General features: G+C 73.6%; 2 protein-coding genes and 1 long non-coding RNA gene across 6 annotated transcripts; 1 reads left to right on the forward strand and 2 right to left on the reverse strand.

Annotated features, from left to right (window-relative positions):
* Positions 1-454: 454 nt before the first annotated feature.
* On the reverse strand, positions 455-930 carry LOC138062543 (uncharacterized). Its single transcript, XR_011136516.1, has 2 exons — positions 800-930; positions 455-669 (listed from the first exon to the last, which is right to left on the reverse strand). It is a non-coding gene; the product is annotated as an uncharacterized lncRNA (long non-coding RNA).
* A 1,238-nt stretch (positions 931-2,168) lies between these two features.
* On the reverse strand, positions 2,169-8,318 carry RBMS2 (RNA binding motif single stranded interacting protein 2). Of its 3 annotated transcripts, XM_068921213.1 has the most exons (13): positions 7,165-7,555; positions 5,708-5,856; positions 5,529-5,587; positions 5,360-5,451; positions 5,074-5,231; positions 4,229-4,308; positions 4,053-4,162; positions 3,934-3,980; positions 3,753-3,846; positions 3,625-3,672; positions 2,939-3,046; positions 2,368-2,445; positions 2,169-2,290 (listed from the first exon to the last, which is right to left on the reverse strand). In XM_068921213.1, the coding sequence occupies exons 1-13, from the start codon at positions 7,228-7,230 to the stop codon at positions 2,210-2,212; spliced, it is 1,170 nt and encodes a 389-aa protein (XP_068777314.1). In that variant the 5' UTR covers positions 7,231-7,555; the 3' UTR covers positions 2,169-2,209. The 3 variants fall into 3 exon arrangements, with proteins under 3 accessions (XP_068777314.1, XP_068777313.1, XP_068777312.1); XM_068921212.1 differs by having other exon boundaries at positions 3,934-4,162; positions 5,708-5,853; positions 7,165-8,318; XM_068921211.1 differs by having other exon boundaries at positions 3,934-4,162; positions 7,165-7,568.
* A 1,789-nt stretch (positions 8,319-10,107) lies between these two features.
* On the forward strand, positions 10,108-16,219 carry MIP (major intrinsic protein of lens fiber). Of its 2 annotated transcripts, XM_068921214.1 has the most exons (8): positions 10,108-10,265; positions 11,190-11,300; positions 11,386-11,538; positions 11,619-11,699; positions 13,682-13,801; positions 14,348-14,512; positions 14,960-15,040; positions 16,009-16,219. In XM_068921214.1, exons 1-8 carry the CDS (start codon positions 10,176-10,178, stop codon positions 16,210-16,212), a joined length of 1,005 nt encoding a protein of 334 aa, XP_068777315.1. In that variant the 5' UTR covers positions 10,108-10,175; the 3' UTR covers positions 16,213-16,219. The 2 variants fall into 2 exon arrangements, with proteins under 2 accessions (XP_068777315.1, XP_068777316.1); XM_068921215.1 differs by lacking the exons at positions 13,682-13,801; positions 14,348-14,512; positions 14,960-15,040; positions 16,009-16,219 and adding an exon at positions 12,116-12,472 and having other exon boundaries at positions 10,980-11,300.
* The last annotated feature ends 784 nt before the right edge of the window (positions 16,220-17,003 follow it).

Consider the following 17,003-nt stretch of genomic DNA (forward strand, 5'->3'; position numbering starts at 1 on the left):
TGTGGAATATATTTTTCTTTGACCCCGTTCCGAGTCGTTTGTGAAGCCCCTTCGGTCGGGGACTCCGGCCGTCGCAACGGGAAGGAACGACCAACGCCGAGATGGTGCGGCCCCTTCCAGCCTACGGGCCGCCTTTTTATATAACCAAACGTGTTGTTTTAGTGACTTTTTGATAATGTACAGGTTTTGTGAATTTAAATTTATTTCTTTCTATATTTTTAGGACCAATCTCATTTTTAATAAGGTTTAAAGGAGAAAAAAAAAAGATTCTAGCCCTCCTGTTTGTTGCCTGTGATGTCCCCACGAGCTGTAGGACCGTGCGTGTCGCGTTACGAGAATAAACAACTCACGTTTGATAGACACACGGTGGTCGGGCGTTTCTGTGGGCCCCCCGCGCCGCCCCGGGGCCCCCGTGCTTCGCCCCCCCGGCCCCCTTCCCGCACGACAGAGGCGCTGGCTTTTCTCGCCTTTTTATTTAAAAACAAAAAAAACTCCAAAATGAGACGGTGGGAGCTGGTTGAGGGGGGCAGGATGGGACGAGCCGGGCCGGAGCGCGGAAGCAGGAGGAAGAAATACAAAACTAGAAACCTCTCGAGATTTTAAAAAAAAGCAACTTAAAAACCTGTACAAAATGCGCTACGTATAAATTAAAGGGGGGCACGAGGGGGCCTGGGGGGCCTCAGCTTCTCCTCTGCAGCTCGGGCCCCCCAGGCCCCGGGCGGGCCGGGCCCCCAGCACCCGCCGCCCCTCCTCGGGGGCAGCGGGGCCGGGGGTCCCAGCGCCCCCCGGCCGCGGGGGCCTGGGGTGCCCGTCTGCGGGGTCTCCCTCTTTGGTTCCTTCCTTGGGGGTGTCCGTCCCCCCCAACCAAAGGGGCCGTGCCCGGGGGGGCCGGGCGCTAGCAGCAACGGGAGAGGTGGGTGGTGGCTGGAAACCGGGGGGTGGTGTCACCCCAAGCGGGGGGCGGAGGGCCGCGGCCCCCCCTGGGCAGGCCCAGGCCTGGGCTGAGCACGCACCGAGCTGTGGGGTGAGGTAGATGTGTGGCAGGGGGCCCCGCTGCCCCGGGGGGGGCCGGGGTCCCCCTGCCCCGTGGGGGGCCCCGCTGCGGGGGGCTGGAAGAACCGGGAGGCCCTGGGCAGAGCTGGCACTGGGGGGGGCACGGCCGGCCCCAGAGCTGGAAGCAAAGGGGGGGCCGGAGCCCCGTGGGGACGGACGGGTGGCCCCAGCGGCGTGGGGCCGCGAACCGGGGGGGCCGGGGCGGCTCCGCACCCCCGCGACACCCTCGATCTTTGGTTAGAAGAGCCGCCGCCGCGCGGCCCCCCCTGATTGTCGCTGCGCAAGCGGGGGGCACCGCGGGGCTGCGCGGGGGGGGGGTCTAAAGTGCCTGGGAACCCTTGGGGCGCCCGTCGCCAGGCGAGCGCGTTGCGGGGGGGTTATTGCACTTGTCCTGCCCCCCGGGCTGGGGGCAGGGGCGGAGGGGGACCCTGCGGAGCCCCGGGCCCCCCGCGCCCCGGCGGGCAGGACGGCGGCGGCGGGGGCCGGTGCCCGGCGAGCGGCCCCGGGGGGGGGCGGCGGGGGGGGCACAGTCCGACCCGGCGGCAGCAGAAGGCACCGAGAGCCCCGGCGGCGCCGGGCGGCCCCGCGCCACCTCCCGGGGCTCCGGCGGCGCCTGGAAGCTCGGGGCGGGGGCGGGCGGCCGGGGCTGCCGGGGGGGCCGACCCCCCCTTTGTTTATTTTTTTTTCTTATTTTCCTTTTTTTTGTTGTTTTTTTTTTCATTTTCCTTTTTTAGAAAATGCAGGAGGAAAAAAAAGCCCTCCAAGGGGAGGCCGGGCCGCCGCTGCGAGCCGCGGGGCGTTGCGGGGGGGGGGCAGCAAGGTTGAGGGGGCAGCAAAAAGCAACGGAAGCTGCAGCCCCCCCCCCCGCTCCCCCCCCCGAGCCCCCCGCCCGGCACGGGGCTGCTTTTCCTTTCAGAGAGAAAAGAACAAAAGAAGGCAAAAGTCGTCTTTACACCAGCGATCAAGGCAGAGCCGGGGCGGGGGGCAGCCGCGACCCCCGGAGCAGCGAGGCCGGGCGGGGGGGGGGTCCGCGCTGCCCCGGGGGGGCGCAGCCCGCCCCCCCCCCGCGGGGGTCCTGGGTGCCCGCAGCGCGGCGGCGGCGGCGGCGGCGGCGGGGCGGGGGGTCCCGGCGCCCCCGGCGCCCCCGGCCCCGCCGCTACTTGGGGTAGGGGTAGGGGTAGGCGCCGGGCTCGGACGGCGACTCCACGGGGACGTGGCTCGGCGGGGCGCTGCCCTCCTGCGGGGACGCCGTTAGTGGGGGCCGGGCCCGGGGGCGGCGGGCGCGGGCGGGGGGCGCGGGGCCCCGGCTCTTACCTCCACGGCCACGGCGCACGGCGGGCCCGGCGGGTACGGCGGCACGAAGGCTCCCGGCACGGCGGCGGCGGGCACGTACTGCCGGAGCAGCGAGTCAGCGCCGGGGGGCGCGCGTGGGGGGCGCGCGTGGGGACGCGTGGGGGGCGCGCGTGGGGGGCGCGCGTGGGGACGCGTGGGGCACGCGGCCGGGACACGCGCGGAGGTGCACGTGCGGGGCCGCAGCGGGGACACGCGGGGGGCATGCGTGGGGCGCACGCGGCCGGGACATGCGTGGGGGCTCGGCAGGGACACGCGGGGGACACACGTGGGGGGGCACGCGGCGGGGACACGCACTGGGGCACAGTGGGGAGACGCGGAGAACATGCGGGGGGGGCGCACGGCTGGGACACGGGTGGAGATGTGTTGGGGACACGCGGGGGCCATACGTGGGGTGCACGCGGCGGGGACACACGTGGGGTACACACAGCGGAGACATGCACTGGGGCGCAGTGGGGACATGCAGAGGACATGCGTGGGGGGGGGGCGCGGCAGGGACACACGTGGGTGGGGGGGCCGCGTAGCGGGGTCTTACTGTGCCGGCGCTGCCCAGCGAGAGGTGCCCGAGCTGCTGGGTGAGGGGGGCCATCACGGAGGGCTGGATGGAGACGGCGTGGTCCACGGCGGGGGCCAGCACGGCGCCCTGCACGGCACCGTCAGCGCGGGGACGCGGGGATGGGGGGGACGCTGCTGGGGACAGGGGACCGAGGCACCGGGGACACGCAAGGATGGGCGCCCCGTGGGCGTGGGGACATGGGACCGCGGCAGGTGGGTAGTGGGGCTGCAGTGACGGGGGGACACGGGGCCGTGTGGGTCCACAGGGCCACATGCTGCCAGGGGACATGTGGGTCCACGGTGACACGAGGGGCCACAGGGACATGTGGGGCCAGGGGACATGGGCCAGCAGATGGGGTCAAATGAGGACACGGGGATATATAGGGCCAAGGGATGGGGCAGGGGGCGGGGCCACCGCCATAGTGGGCGGGGCTGTGGCCGCAGGGGGCGGGGCCTGCCCGAGGTGTGATGTCAGGCAGCGCAGGTGCAGGCCACGATGCAGGTGGTGATGCGCGCGACGATGTGTGCGATGATGCGTGCAGTGATGCGTGCGACGATGCGCACGATGATGCGCGCGACGATGCGCGCGACGATGTGTGCGATGATGCGCGCGATGATGCGCGCGACGATGCATGTGATGATGCGTGTGCCGCGCGCGGGGCTCACCGTGGGCTGCATGAGGTACGACTGGTGCATCCAGGCGGGGCCGTGGACCTGCGGGCAGCGGGGCCAGGTGGGGCGGGGGCCTTCCCGGGTGCCCTCGGCCCCCCCCGGCCCCCCGGCCCCCCGCGTACCTGGTAGGAGGAGACGGGGGACGGCAGGTATGGGGCCAGCGCCGTCTGGGCCATCATGCGGCTGGGGGCCAGGCCGTAGGGCGCCGGGTAGAACCTGTGGGTCGGGGCTGGGGTCAGGGGGGGCCCGGGGGGGCCGGGGTGGGGGGAGCGCGGCCGGGGGGGGGGGCCGCGGGGCACCCACCCGTTCTGCAGCGCCGTCGCGGGGTCGTAGGCCAAGGTCACGGTGCCCTGGGGGGGGCAGAGGGGGTGAGAGGCGGCCCGGCCCCCCGGCCGCCCCCCGGCCCCCCGGCCCCGGCTCACCGCCTCGCCGTCCCGGGCCCAGGCCCTCCCGTTGGGCACGAACTTGCCCTGGCTCTGCCGCTTCTTCTGCCCGCCGTCCGCGAACTTGCAGAGCAGCGGGTCCGGGGGGGCTGCAGGGACGGGCCGTCAGCTCCGGCCCCCCCGGCCCCCCGGCCCCCCCCAGCCCCCTGGCCCACCTGGCACCCCCGGGGGCGTCTTGATGTACTTCCCGTTGAAGTGGGTGATGACGGCCTCGCACTTCTCCGTGGACTCCATCCTGGGGGGGGGCGGCCGGGCTGCGGCGGGGGGCTGCGCACGGGGCCCCTCCCGGGTGCCCCCGGCCCCTCGCAGCCCCCCCAGCCCTCCAAGCACCCCCCCAGCCCCTTGCAACCCCCCCCCGCCTCTTGGGCACCCCCAGCGCCATGGAGCTCCCCCGAAGCCCCAGCCCCAGCCCTCCTGGCCCCCCTGGCTCCCCCAGCCCCTTGCAGCCCCCCCCAGCCCCATGCAACCCCCAGATCTCCAAGCGCCCACAGCCCCCCTACAGCTCCCACAGCCCCATGCAACCCCCCCCCGCCAGCCTCTTGGGCTGCCCCAGGCAACTCCCCCCTTCCCTCCTGGGCACCCCAGCCCCCTTGCAGCCCCCCTCCAGCCCCACACCGCCCCCCTGCCCCACATAACCCCCCCAGCCTCTTGGATATCCCCAGCCCCATACAACCCCATGCCCTCCCAAGCACCCCAGCCCCACAATCCCCCCCCCAGCCACATGCACCCCCCCCAGCCCCACAATCCCCCCCAGCCTCTAGGGCACCCCCATCCCCATGCAACACCTCCATCCCCATGCAGCTGCCTCAAGCCCTCCTGCACCCCTCCCAGGGCTGTGCAGCCCCCCTGGCCCCATGCAACCTCCCCCCCAGCACCCCTAGACCCCCCCCAGAGCCGTGCAGCCCCCTGGCCCCATGCACCCTCCCCCCCCAGCACCCCTAGACCCCCCCAGAGCCGTGCAGCCCCCCGGCCGGAGCGGAGCCCCCGCGGCCCCCCATACCGTGCGAAGCCCACGCCACGGCTGGCCCCGTGGGGGTCGCGCAGGATGCGGGTGGACACCACCTGCCCGAAGGGCTTCAGCAGCGCCTCCAGCTCCTGCTCGTCCACCCCCAGCGGCAGGTTGGAGATGTAGAGGTTGGTGGGGTCCTGCTCCTGTTGCTGTGGGGGGCGTCAGGGCGGCCGGCCCGGGCCAGGGGCCCCGCCGCGCCGCCGTGGGGGTCCCCGAGCAGCCTCGGGGGGTGGGGGGATTGCAGAGACCCCCCCCGGGAGGGGTCCGGGGGCTTTACCTTGGCCATCTGCGCCTGCACCCCGCTGGCCTTGAGCGCCGTCACGGCCTTCTGGGCCGCCGTGGGGCTGTCGAAGTCGACGAAGCCGTAGCCTGGGGAGGGGGGGAACAGGGTGAGACCCCCCCCCGGAGCCCCCCAGCCCCCCGAACCGCCGGCCCCTCGGCCCCACCTTTGCACTTGTTGGTCGTCTTGTCCAGGATGGCTTTGGTGGAGACGATCTTCCCATAGCTGGGGGGAGAGAATGGGGGGGGGGGTCAGCGGCGGCCTGCGGGGACCCCGGCGTCCGGCCCCCCCCCCCCAGCCAGACGGGGGCCCGGGGGGGTCTCCCCACGCCCCGGCCCCACTCACGGCTGGCACAGCTTGACGAGGTCCTGGTCCGTGGTGCCGGGGTGCAGCCCCCGGATGTACAGGTTGGTCTTGCTGAGCTGGTCGGCGGCCCCCCCGGCGGGGCTGGGGCTGGGGGGACCCGGCTGCGGCGCCGGCGGCGCATAGGGCTGCTGGCGGCAGGGGTCAGCGCCCGCCGCCCCAGCCACCCCCCCCAGCCCCTCCCCGGCCTCGGGACCCCCAGCGCGACGGGGCCCCGGGGCCAGCGCCCCCCCCCGCAGTCCCCAGACCCCCCCAGGCTGGTGGCCGGAGGCGGCTCCGGCCGGGAAACCTCCGGGCCTGATGTCAACCTGAAAAAATGAACAACCCGCGGCTGCCCTCACGTGCCCCCGCATGCCCCCCCCCCAGCCCTGTGTCCCTGCAGCCTCCCTGGCCCCCCCATTCCCCCCCCCCCAAACCTGGGGACCGCCGCGGTCCCCTCGCCCTGGCCGGGAAGTCGTGGGCTCCCCGGTGCACGCGTGTGCAGGGTGCACGTGTGTGGGGGGGTGCACGCACAGGCGGTGCACACGCAAATACACACACGCACACGCACACGCGTGTGTGGGTGCACACCCTGGGGGCTCAGCCCCAACACCCTTCCCGGTGGCGCGTGCCAGCGTGTCCCAGGGCGCGCGTGTGCCAGGCTCGGCGGGCGGCGAGGGGGGCTCCGCCATGGCGGGGGGGGGGGGCGTGCACCGGAGCGAAGGTGTGTGCGTGCACGCACGGCAGGTGTGCCCGTGTCGCACACGTGTGTGCACGCGTGTCCGAGCACAGACAGGTGCTGGCCGGGGCCGCCTCGCCCGCCCGGGTTGGGGGGGGGGGGGGGCCGTGCAGCCCCTCGCGCCTCCCTCGAGGGAGGGAAACTGAGGCACCGGCCCCGAGCCCCCAAGGTCAGGGGCCGGCTCGGCCGCGTCCTGCCCCGACCCCGGTGCCGGGCAGCACCCCGGCGTCCGGCCCCCTCCCGCCTCCCCTCCCCAACCCGGCGAGGGCCCAGGCGTCCGGCCCCCCCCCCCAAGCCCTGCTCTCACCACTGCTCCCCAGGTGAGAGCCCAGGCGTCCTGGGCCGGCCCCCACCACCAGGGACCCCCCGCTCGGGGCCTCCCCCTCCCCAAACCGGGGCCAGCCGCCCATGGTGGAGGGGGGGGGGGGAAACGCGTCCCGGCCATGTCCGAGCCCCGAGGAGGGGACGGGGGCTGCCACGGCGGTCCCCCACCCCCCAACCCCAACCCACGCGTCCCCCGCCCCAGCCCCGGGGTGGGCGCAGGCCGGACCGGGGCCTGGGTTTGGGGTGGGGGGGTGACGCTGCCCCCAGGGCGGCGGCGGTTGGGGGGGGGGGAAACGCTGCCGCCGGCCCCGCTGCGGCCAAGGGCTCGGCCTGGCGGCGGGCCGGGCGCCCCGCCGGGGGGGGCGGCGGGGCCGGAGCGGGCCGGACCCCCCCGTACCTTCTTGCTGCTCTTGTTGTAGGTGAAGGCGGCGATGCCGGAGCGCGGCTGCACCGAGAGCAGCATTTCTTTTTTTTTTTTTTTTTTTTTTTTAATCCCCCGTAGTGCTCCGCGCTGGAGAGGGGCCGGAGCAGGCCGGGAGCGAGACGGGCTCGCGCCTGACGTCACGCCAGGGAAACTAGCCTGGAATCTGGGGCTGGCACCGCACAGGCCCCGGGTCCTAACGCCGGGGACGGGGCCCCGGCCCGCCGCTGTGCCCCCACCCCCCCGGCCCCACGCCAGGCTCGACCCGGCCTGGCGGGCAGTGGGGCCTTATGGGTGGGTGGGTGGGGGGGGGGTGCTGTGGGGCAGCCTGGTGTGGGGACCCGCTGGCACGACCCGCTCCGGCTTGGTGGGGGGGGAGGTTGGGCAGCCCCCCCCCCACACGTCAGTGCCCCCCTCTCAGTGAAGGCCCATGCCCCCCCCCCAACCCTGCGCCTTCCCCCTTGGGGCCCCTCATGGGGCAGACCCCCCCCCTCCACCCCAGGTCACCCATCCGCACCAGGACGGGGCCGACCCTGCTGAGCTTCCCAGCGTGCCCGGCTTCCCAGGGAAGCTAATCGGGGGCAAAAGCAGGGGCGTCCCGCTCCCCTCCCCTTGTCTGGGGCACAGCCCCGGGCACGGAGGGGCAAACGGAGGGGCAGGAGCACCCGTCGGTCCCCCCACCCCGACCCCCAGCGCCCCCCCCCGGCTCCCGTGGGCCCCCATCGCTCCCCAGGATGCCAGGCCCCGCTCCAGCTCCAGGCTCCGGGACGGGTTTTCCTGACAGCCAGGGCGGTGTCAGGCAGGTGGAGGTGCCACCCAGGTGCCTCCAGGCTGGAGAGGGGCAAAACCAGGCCCGGAACAGGCTGCGGGATTTGGGGGAGGGGGTCAACATGTCTGCCCCGGGGCTGCCCCACGCCGCTGTGGGGCCTCCCGCAGGGCCGGACCCGGGGGGCCGCTGGAGCCACGCGGAGCTGGGTTCGCGTCTTGTTTATTTGGGCCCCCCTCCAGACCCAGAGGGGGACGAGCCCCGTGGGGCAGGGAGCCGCGCGTGGGCCCAGGCACCACCGGGCCCCACTGTTGGCAGCCCTGCTTCCCCGGGGCCGGGGGCCCACGCGGGGCCTGCGCGGACGCCGCCGCCGCCGCCGCCGCCGCCGCCGCCCCACGGGGAGAGCAGTGGGGCACCACCGCCATGACAGGCCCCGAGGCTGCACCGGGCCGCGCCCCGCCCTCACGCGCGGCTCCTTTAAGCGCGGCTCCTTCAGGCCCCGCCCCGCCCCTCTTATCCCCGCCCCCTCCGCCATTACCCCTCCGCGGGGCGGCCCGCAGCGCCGCGCTGCCCCGCACCGCCCGCACCATGGGCGCGGCCATTTTGGATCCGACGGTCACGTGGCCCCGCCTGCTTTCCCTCCCTCCCTTCCCGCCATCTTGGCGCCCCCCCTCCGTCGCGTGACTCCGGCTCCTTCCGCTCTGCGGCTGAAGGCCTGAAGGCGGCTTGGGCGCCGCCATGTTGGCATGTCGGGTCACGCGGAGCGGGCTCCCCCCCCCACCCCCGAGAGTGGGGCGTAGCGATTATGGGGGGCTGAAGGCGGGGGGCTCTGAGGGGCAGGATGGCGGGTCCCTAGATGGGGATTTGGGGGAAGGGGCAGCATGGGGGGGTCCAACCGGGCAGGGGTCTGTGGGGCAGGACACAGGGGACTCCCCCAAAAGGGGTCTGTGGGGCAGGAGTGGGACACGGGAGACCCTCAAGGTGGGAGTCTGTGGGGCGGGGGCAGGATGGCAGGTCTTTGGGGAAGGGGCAGGCCGGGGGGTTCCCCGGGAGGGGGGTCTGTGGGGTAGGCGCAGGCCAGGGGGGTTCCCCCGAAGGGGTGGTCTATGGGGCAGGAGCAGGACAGAGAGGGGCCCGGGGGTGGTTCTGTGCGGCAGGGTCGGGCGTCTGTGGAGGATGCTCTGTGGGGCAGGACAGGGGGGTCCCGGGTGGGGGTCTGTGGGGCAGGGGCAGGGTGGGGAGGTCCCCAGGGGGGCTCTGTGGGGCAAGGGCAGGACACGGGACCCCCAAGGAGGAGTCTGTGGGGCAGGGGCAGGACAGGGTGGCCCCTGGGGGGCTCTGTGGGGCAGGGGCAGGACACAGGGGACCCCTAAGCAGGGCTCTGTGGGGCAGGGGCAGGACAGGGTCCCCTCCCTGCTGTGCCCAGCCCAGCCCACGTTCAGCGGGGAGCCAGGACAACTGGGCTGGGGGGTCCGTGGCCGCCCCGCTCTGCCCCACGCCGGGCCCTTCCCTGCGCTCCCACCGCTCCCCCGGGGCCTCGGCGCAGGGCCCCCGTGCACCCGCGTGCCGGCGGGGGGCGGCGGGGGGCACACGGGGGCCCCTCGGTGCGCAGCCCACTCAGCAGGGATTGTTCTGGCTCTTTGCAGGCCGTCAGCAGGGCTGCGGCGAGCGGCACGCGCGGGGGTCAGCGGGGGGACGCCCCCGCCCCGTGCTGAGCCAGGGCCTTTGGCACTAAAGCTCCGCTGACTCACAGCACGTGAGCAGGGCCGGGGCCCTGCTGAGCTGGCAGGGGCCGCCGGTGCCCGGCAGCCCCTGGGGCAGAGGGGCAACTGCCCCCCCCCGGCTCCCCCCGGGCTGCCTGAGCCCTCTCCCCTAGGCCCATGTGGGGCAGGGGCACGGCAGGCATCGTCCCCAGCCCCAGCTGAGAACAGCACACTCGTCACACAAGTGTGCAGGGTGGGGGGGGGGGAGGCTGGTTCACGGGGCCCCTTACCCCTCTGTGGGCAGGCACCTTCCTCGGTGCCCCCCTCCGCCTCCCCTCGCCTTTCATCCTGTCTTTCATCTCTTTCTGGCGCCGGTTGTCGTGGCAACACCCCAAAGGGTCCCCACTCGTTGCCATGGCGCCTGCAGCATCTCCAGGTGTCCAGGGCCCTGCCCCAGCCTCAGCCCCCTGCCATGTACAGAGATCCCTCCCGGATCCCCCCCCAAAAGGAGGCTGGGGATGCGCTGGGGGGGCCGGGAGGAGCCCCCACCCCGGGCATCCTCCGTCCCCTCCTCCTGGCACCGCAGCTGCACCATGGCCATCAGGGAGGTAAGGCCCTGCGAGCCGCGCGGCCCCGGCTGTCCCCGGCCAGGGCCCGGGGTCCCTCCCCACCGGGGACAGAGCACACGGGGAGACCCCAGCCCAGACCCCCGCCCTCACCCCCTGGCACTGGGGGCCCCGTGTGCCTGTCCCTGTGGCACCCAGCTCTGTGCCGGGGCCCCTGACACTGCATCTGTGACTGTACCCCCTGTTGCTGGGGCTCCCTGCTGTTGCCATGGCAGCTGTTGCTGTGGTACCTGGCCCAGAACGGTTGCCATGGTGCCCCCGTTGCTGTGCAGACCCTGTTGCCACAGTACCTGTCCCCACTGCCAAGACCCCCCCAATCACCACAGCATCCCATTGCCACGGTGCCCCGTCCCTGTGGTCCCCATCACTGCGGTGCCCCGTTGCCACAGCTCCCCATCACCTCGGCATCCCGTCACCATGATACTGGTCACTGGGGCACCCTGTCGCCATGGTTTCCCCCATCACCATGGTGCCCCCATCACTGTGGCTCTGGTCACCGCAGCATCCCGTTGCCATGGCTCCCCCATGTCCATGGTACCCTGTCCTTGTGGTCCTGATCATGGAGGCCCGTTGCTGTGTCTCCCTATCACTGTGGTACCCCATTGCCATGGCCCCGGTCGCCATGGTGCCACATCACCCTGGCACCTGTCACCACGGTGCCAGTTGTGGTGACACCGGGGCCCGCTGTGCCCCCAGGAGCTGCGGAGTGGGTGCTTCTGGCGGGGGGTGCTGGCGGAGGTGGCGGCAACGCTCATCTTCGTGGGGGTGGTGCTGGGCGCCTCGGCGGCCCCCGGGCCCCTGGCGCCAGCGCTGGCCAGGGGGCTGGTGGCCGGGGGGCTGGCCTGCAGCCTCGGGGCGCCCCAGGCCAACCCGGCACTCACCCTGGCCCTGCTCTGCACCCGCAAGCTGGGTGCCCTGCGCGGGGCCGCCGGGCTCCTGGCCCAGTGCGCCGGGGCCCTCCTGGCCGCCGCCGCGGCCCGCCTGGCCCTGCCGGATGACGCCGGCCTCGTCACCAGGGTGAGTGCGGCCCCGGCCCCCCACCCCGGCCCGGACACCTGGGTCCCCGGCGGCGGTGGGGCGCTGAGGCCGGGGTCTGTGGCAGGTGAGCGCCACGGGGACGGCGGGGCAGGCTCTGGGCTGGGAGATCTTCGCCACCTTCCAGCTGGCGCTCGCTGCCTTCGCCGCAGCCGACCGGCTGGTCCCCCAGGGCGGGCTGGCCCTGGGCAGCGCTCTGGCTGCTGGTGCCCTGGCCATGGTAAGGACCCCCACCATGGCCAGCCCCCCCTGTGGGGACCCAGGCGTCCGGGCCCAGCCATCACCCCTCTCTCTCGGCAGGGACCGTTCTCGGGGGGCAGCATGAACCCGGCCCGCTCGCTGGGGCCGGCCATCATCACCGGCATCTGGGATGACCACTGGGTGAGTTGGCGGCGCCCCTGGGTCCCGCACCGAGACCCCGGGGTGGGGACGGGAGCCTCTAGCTGCAGTGGGGGGGTCCCCCTGTCCCCATGGCCCTGGGGTGGGTCTCCCTGGTCCCCGACACCTGGGACAGCTCCCCCGTCCCTGGCGTGGGTCCCCCTCTCCCCAAATACCTGGGACAGCTCCCCTGTCCCTGGCGTGGGTCCCCCTCTCCCCAAATACCTGGGACAGCTCCCCCATCCCTGGGATGGCTCCCATTCAGCTGCCCATCCCCATTTTGGGTCCTCATGGTCCCTTCATCCCTGGGACAGATCCCCACATCCCTGGGGTGGTCCCCCCATCTCTGGGTCCCCGGGACAGGCCTGCCAGCACCCCGTGCCATCCCCGGCAGCCCCCGACCCCTGCGTCCCCCCCAGGTGTACTGGCTGGGCCCAGAGCTGGGAGTGGTGCTGGCCGGGCTCTGCCACGAGCTGCTCTTCGCTGCCGGCACCTCGCGGGAGAGGCTGGGCGCCTGCCTGACCTGCCGCGACGTGGCGCCGGCGGAGACCCCCAGCGCCACCCCCTCGTCGCCCCCCGGCCCCCCAGCCACGCGGGGCCAGGGCCCAGCCTGAGCCCCCCGGCCCTGCACCCGGCCTGGCCCTGGGGGGCGGCACGGTGTCTCCCCCTGCACTGCCACCCAGGGACCCCGCAGCAGGGCGAGAAGGGGCTGGAGGCCGTGCCCTGTTGTCCCCCCTTCTCCCTCCGAGGGGATTAAACGTGGCTTTGGTGTCGGAGACGGAGCCGAGTGTTGCTGCGGTGGGTGGCACTGCCTCCAGGGGCTCAGCTGGCTGTAAAACCACCGGCTGCGGGGTGGGGAGGGGGCCGGACGCCTGGGTCCTTCCCCTGTGCCCACCGCTGCCCGGTGCCTCGGTTTCCCCAGTGGCTGCCCCCGCCAGGGCCCTGCGGGCGGCTGGGGCGGTGAGTCCCCCCCTGGGGCGCTGAGCGCAGCAAAGTGCTTTGTCACAGCCTCTGCAGCCGTGGCAGATTTGTGCCCAGCGCCAATAGCCAGGGCTGGCCCTAATCCCCCCCCGGCCAAGGAATTAGTGCCCGCTAAGCCGGGCTGAATAACCCTCCTGCAAACAGCCCTCCCACCAAGCACGGGGAAAGGGGGGTACTGGGGGGGATCCCCGCAGCATCGCCCCCAAAGCTGGGGGGGGGTCCCTGCAGCATCACCCCGCGGTGCACCCAAAGCTGGGGGGTCCCTGCAGCATTGCCCCACAGTGCACCCAAAATGAGGGGGGTGCATGCAGCATTGACCCACGGTGCACCCAAAATGGGAGGGGGTGCATGCAGCATCACTCCACGGTGCACCCAAAGCTGGGGGGTGCATGCAGCATCACCCCACGGTGCACCCAAAGCTGGGGGGTGCATGCAGCATTGCCCCACGGTGCACCCAAAATGAGGGGGGGGGGTGCATGCAGCATTGCCCCACGGTGCACCCAAAATGAGGTGGGAGGGTGCATGCAGTGCTCGGGGTGCAGCCCCGGGGGGATCCCCACACAGCCTCGCCGGTGCGGCCTGGGCAGCGAAGCGGTTAACGGGCGGTGGGGGGGTGGCGGCGGCGGGATCCCACCCCCGGGGCCGAGCTGGGGTGGGGGGGGGGTTATAAGGGCGGCCGCGGGGGTGGGCTCCCCCGCAGAGGGGGCGGCGAGGCGGGCCAGGGCCGGGGCAGGGGCAGGGGCAGGGGCGCAGGGGGCCAGGCCATGCGGGAAGTGCGCTCGGCCTCCTTTTGGAGGGCCGTGGCGGCCGAGTTCCTCGGCAGCCTCCTCTACGTGCTGCTGGGGCTGGGGGCCTCGCTGCGCTGGGCCCCGGGCCCCCCCGGCGCCCTGGCGGCCGCCCTGGCCTTCGGGCTGGCCCAGGCCACGCTGGTGCAGGCCCTGGGCCACGTGAGCGGCGGCCACCTCAACCCGGCCGTCACCGTGGCCTTCCTGCTGGGCGCGCAGCTCTCGCTGCCCCGCGGCCTGGGCTACCTGCTGGCGCAGCTGCTGGGCGGCCTGGCCGGGGCCGGGCTGCTCTACGGGCTGACGCCGGCCGCCGCGCGCGGCACCCTGGGCCTCAGTGCGGTGAGCGGCGCCCGGGCGGGACGGGGCGGCGCGGGGGGGTGGGGGTGGCTTGGGGGAAGGGGGTTACTGGGGGGGTGGGGGTCGGGAGGGGCTGGGGGTGATGTGGGGCTGGGGGTGATGGGGGGGGTGGTGAGGGGTCTGGAGGGGTTTGGGGTACCGGGGGGCTGAGGGTGATGTGGGGGTTTGGTGGGGATCTGGAGGGGTTGAGGGTGATGTGGGGCTGGGGGTGATTTGGGGGGTAGTTGGGGGTCTGGAGGGGTTTGGGGTGCCAGGGGGCTGAGGGTGATGTGGGGGTTTATTGGGGGATGAGGAGGGGCTGGAGGTGCCTTGGGGCTGGGGGTGATGGGGGGGGTTGTTGGGGGACCAGGAGGGGTTGGGGGTAAATGGGGATGATGGCTGGGGGTGCTGTGGGTTGGGGGTGCCGGGGCGGACGGCGGTCTGGCTCTTTGGGGCGCTCGCTGCCGGCGGGACGGGGGGAGGTCTCGCCCCCCCCCCGCCCGGACGCCGGGGCTCCCCGCGGGGGCTGACGCCCCTCGGCCCCCGCAGCTGCACCCCAGCGTGGGCCTGGCCCAGGGCACGGCGGTGGAGCTCATCCTCACCATGCAGTTCGTGCTCTGCGTCTTCGCCAGCTACGACGACCGCCGCGACGGCCGCCTGGGCTCCGCGGCGCTGGCCGTCGGCTTCTCCCTCACCCTGGGACACCTCTGCGGGGTAAGAGCGGGGGACCCCTGCGGCGGGCTGTTTGGGGACCCCCCCCCGTGGCAGGCTGTTTGGGGGCCCCCCCCCTTGTTGGTGGGCTGTTTGGGGACCCTCGTCGGCAGGCTGTTTGGGGACCCCCGTGGCAGACCATTTGGGGACCCCCCCCCCCTCAGCCGGCCATTTGGGCGCCCCTCCCCCCCCCCGTGGCAGGCTGTTTGGGGACCACCATCAGCAGGACGTTTGGGGACCCACCCCCCCCCGTGGCAGGCCGTTTGGGGACCCTCATCAGCAGGCTGTTTGGGAACCCCTGTGGCAGACCATTTGGGGGCCCTCATCAGCGAGCCGTTTGGGGACCCCCCGCCGTGGCAGGCCATTGGCATGCCTGCTGGCCTCGTTTGCGCCCCCCCGGCCGGGCGGGGAGGGCAGCGGCAGCCCCCCCACCCCACGTGCCTCCTGCAGATGTACTACACGGGAGCCAGCATGAACCCCGCGCGCTCCTTCGCCCCCGCTGTCATCACCCGCAACTTCACCAACCACTGGGTAAGTGGGGCCGGGGTGGGGGCCTGGGGCACCCCACGTCCCTGCCCTAGTCCTGCCCCAGCCGCGTCCCAGTCCAGCCCCAGCCCCAGCCACGTCCCACCCGGTCCAGCCGCTTCCATGTCCAGCCCCAGCCGCATCCCAGTCCAGCCGCATCCCAGTCCAGCCGCATCCCAGTCCAGCCGCATCCCGGTCCAGCCACATCCTGGTCCAGCCCCAGCCCCAGACACATCCCAGTCCAGCCCCAGCCGCATCCCAGTCCAGCTGCATCCCAGTCCAGCCGCATCCCGGTCCAGCCACATCCCGGTCCAGCCACATCCTGGTCCAGCCCCAGCCCCAGCCACATCCCACTCCAGCCCCAGCCGCATCCCGGTCCAGCCACATCCTGGTCCAGCCCCAGCCACATCCCACTCCAGCCGTATCCCACTCCAGCTGCATCCCAGTCCATCCACATCCCAGTCCAGCCACATCCCAGTCCAGCTCCAGCTGCATCCCAGTCCAGCCACATCCCGGTCCAGCCCCAGCCGCATCCCGATCCAGCCCCAGCCGCATCCCAGTCCAGCCCCAGCTGCATCCCGGTCCAGCCACATCCCGGTCCAGCCCCAGCTGCATCCCGGTCCAGCCCCATCCCAGTCCAGCCCCAGCTGCATCCCGGTCCAGCCACATCCCGGTCCAGCCCCAGCTGCATCCTGGTCCAGCCCCAGCCGCTCCCGGCCCTGCTGCCCCTCCATCCAAGGGGAACCAGCTGCTGCATCTGCCCCAGCGCCAGCAGTGCGGGCAGCCCCGTCCCGGAGCAGCCCCGTGCTCGGGGCTGTGCCAACGGGGTGCAAAGAGCCCCCTGAGCTCCCCCCCCCAACCTCTTGGAGGGGCTGGGTGGGACGCGGGTGCCCCACGGCTGCACCGGACCCCCCAGAGGGAGGGTGGGACGCGAGCGCCCCGTGGCTGTGGCAGACCCCCCCCTCTCCCCGCAGGTGTACTGGGTGGGCCCGCTCCTGGGCGGCGTGCTGGCCGGCCTGCTCTACGACTTCGTGCTGGCCCCGCGGCCCCGCGGCCTGGCCGAGCGCCTGGCCATCCTCAAGGGCGAGCCGGCGGCCGAGGCCGAGGCCGAGGTCGAGGCCGAGGCGCCGTGCGAAGCGCCGGCGGAGCCCCTCGAGCTGAAGACGCAGTGCTTGTAGGAGCGGGGGGCGCCCGCGCCGCCCCCTGGCCCCCGCCGCCCGCCCGGGGAGGCCGCGACCCGGGGGCGGCCTGTGCGCCAGGGCGGCCACCGCCGCCGCTTTTAGTTCTCCCGTTCTCCTTTCTCCGTGGACTTTCCTTTACTTTGCGGTGATGGGGGCCGCCCGGGGCCTCCGCTTGGTTGTATTTGGGGGATGGGGGCGGAAAGGACCCCCCCCGCCTCCGGCCGACCCCTGCCTGCGCGCGGCCCCCCGGCAGCGCCTCCCCCCACCCCGTGCCGCCCGGGCCCTGCGTGTGCGTGCGTGTGTGTGCGGTGCCGACACCGGCCGGGCCCTGCCGGCGGGGGGGGGGGGGGTCCCCGGTACCGGAGGGGGGAGGTCCCGGTGCCCGGGGCCGGCGTGGCCTGGCGGTTCGCGCTGAGGAACGGGCCGGGCCGGCTCCGTGCGGCGGGGATCGCGGGGGGTGGGGGGGGTCACCGCGGCCTGGGCCCCGCTGCCGGGCGCCCATCGCGGGAGGCCGCACGCGCAGCCGGTGCCGGTGCCCGTGCCGGCCCGGCCCGTCCTTCGCGCCGCCCCGCCCGGCGCTCCTGTGTTCAGTGAATTAAACCTGCTCTTTTATTTTGGTAACCGCTCTCGACCGTGGCCCGCGCCCCGCACCGGGCCGCACCGGGCCCGCGTCGCCCCGGCAACCGCGCGGGGGGTGACGGGAGTCGCCGGGGGGCGGGGCCGGGGTGGGGCGGGCCAGTCGCGCGCCGCCGGGGAAGCCCCGCCCCTTCCCGCCGCGGGGGGCCGGA

The sequence above is a fragment of the Struthio camelus genome, chromosome 28, assembly GCF_040807025.1.
Source record: "Struthio camelus isolate bStrCam1 chromosome 28, bStrCam1.hap1, whole genome shotgun sequence".
In the NCBI taxonomy this organism is placed as follows: domain Eukaryota; kingdom Metazoa; phylum Chordata; class Aves; order Struthioniformes; family Struthionidae; genus Struthio; species Struthio camelus.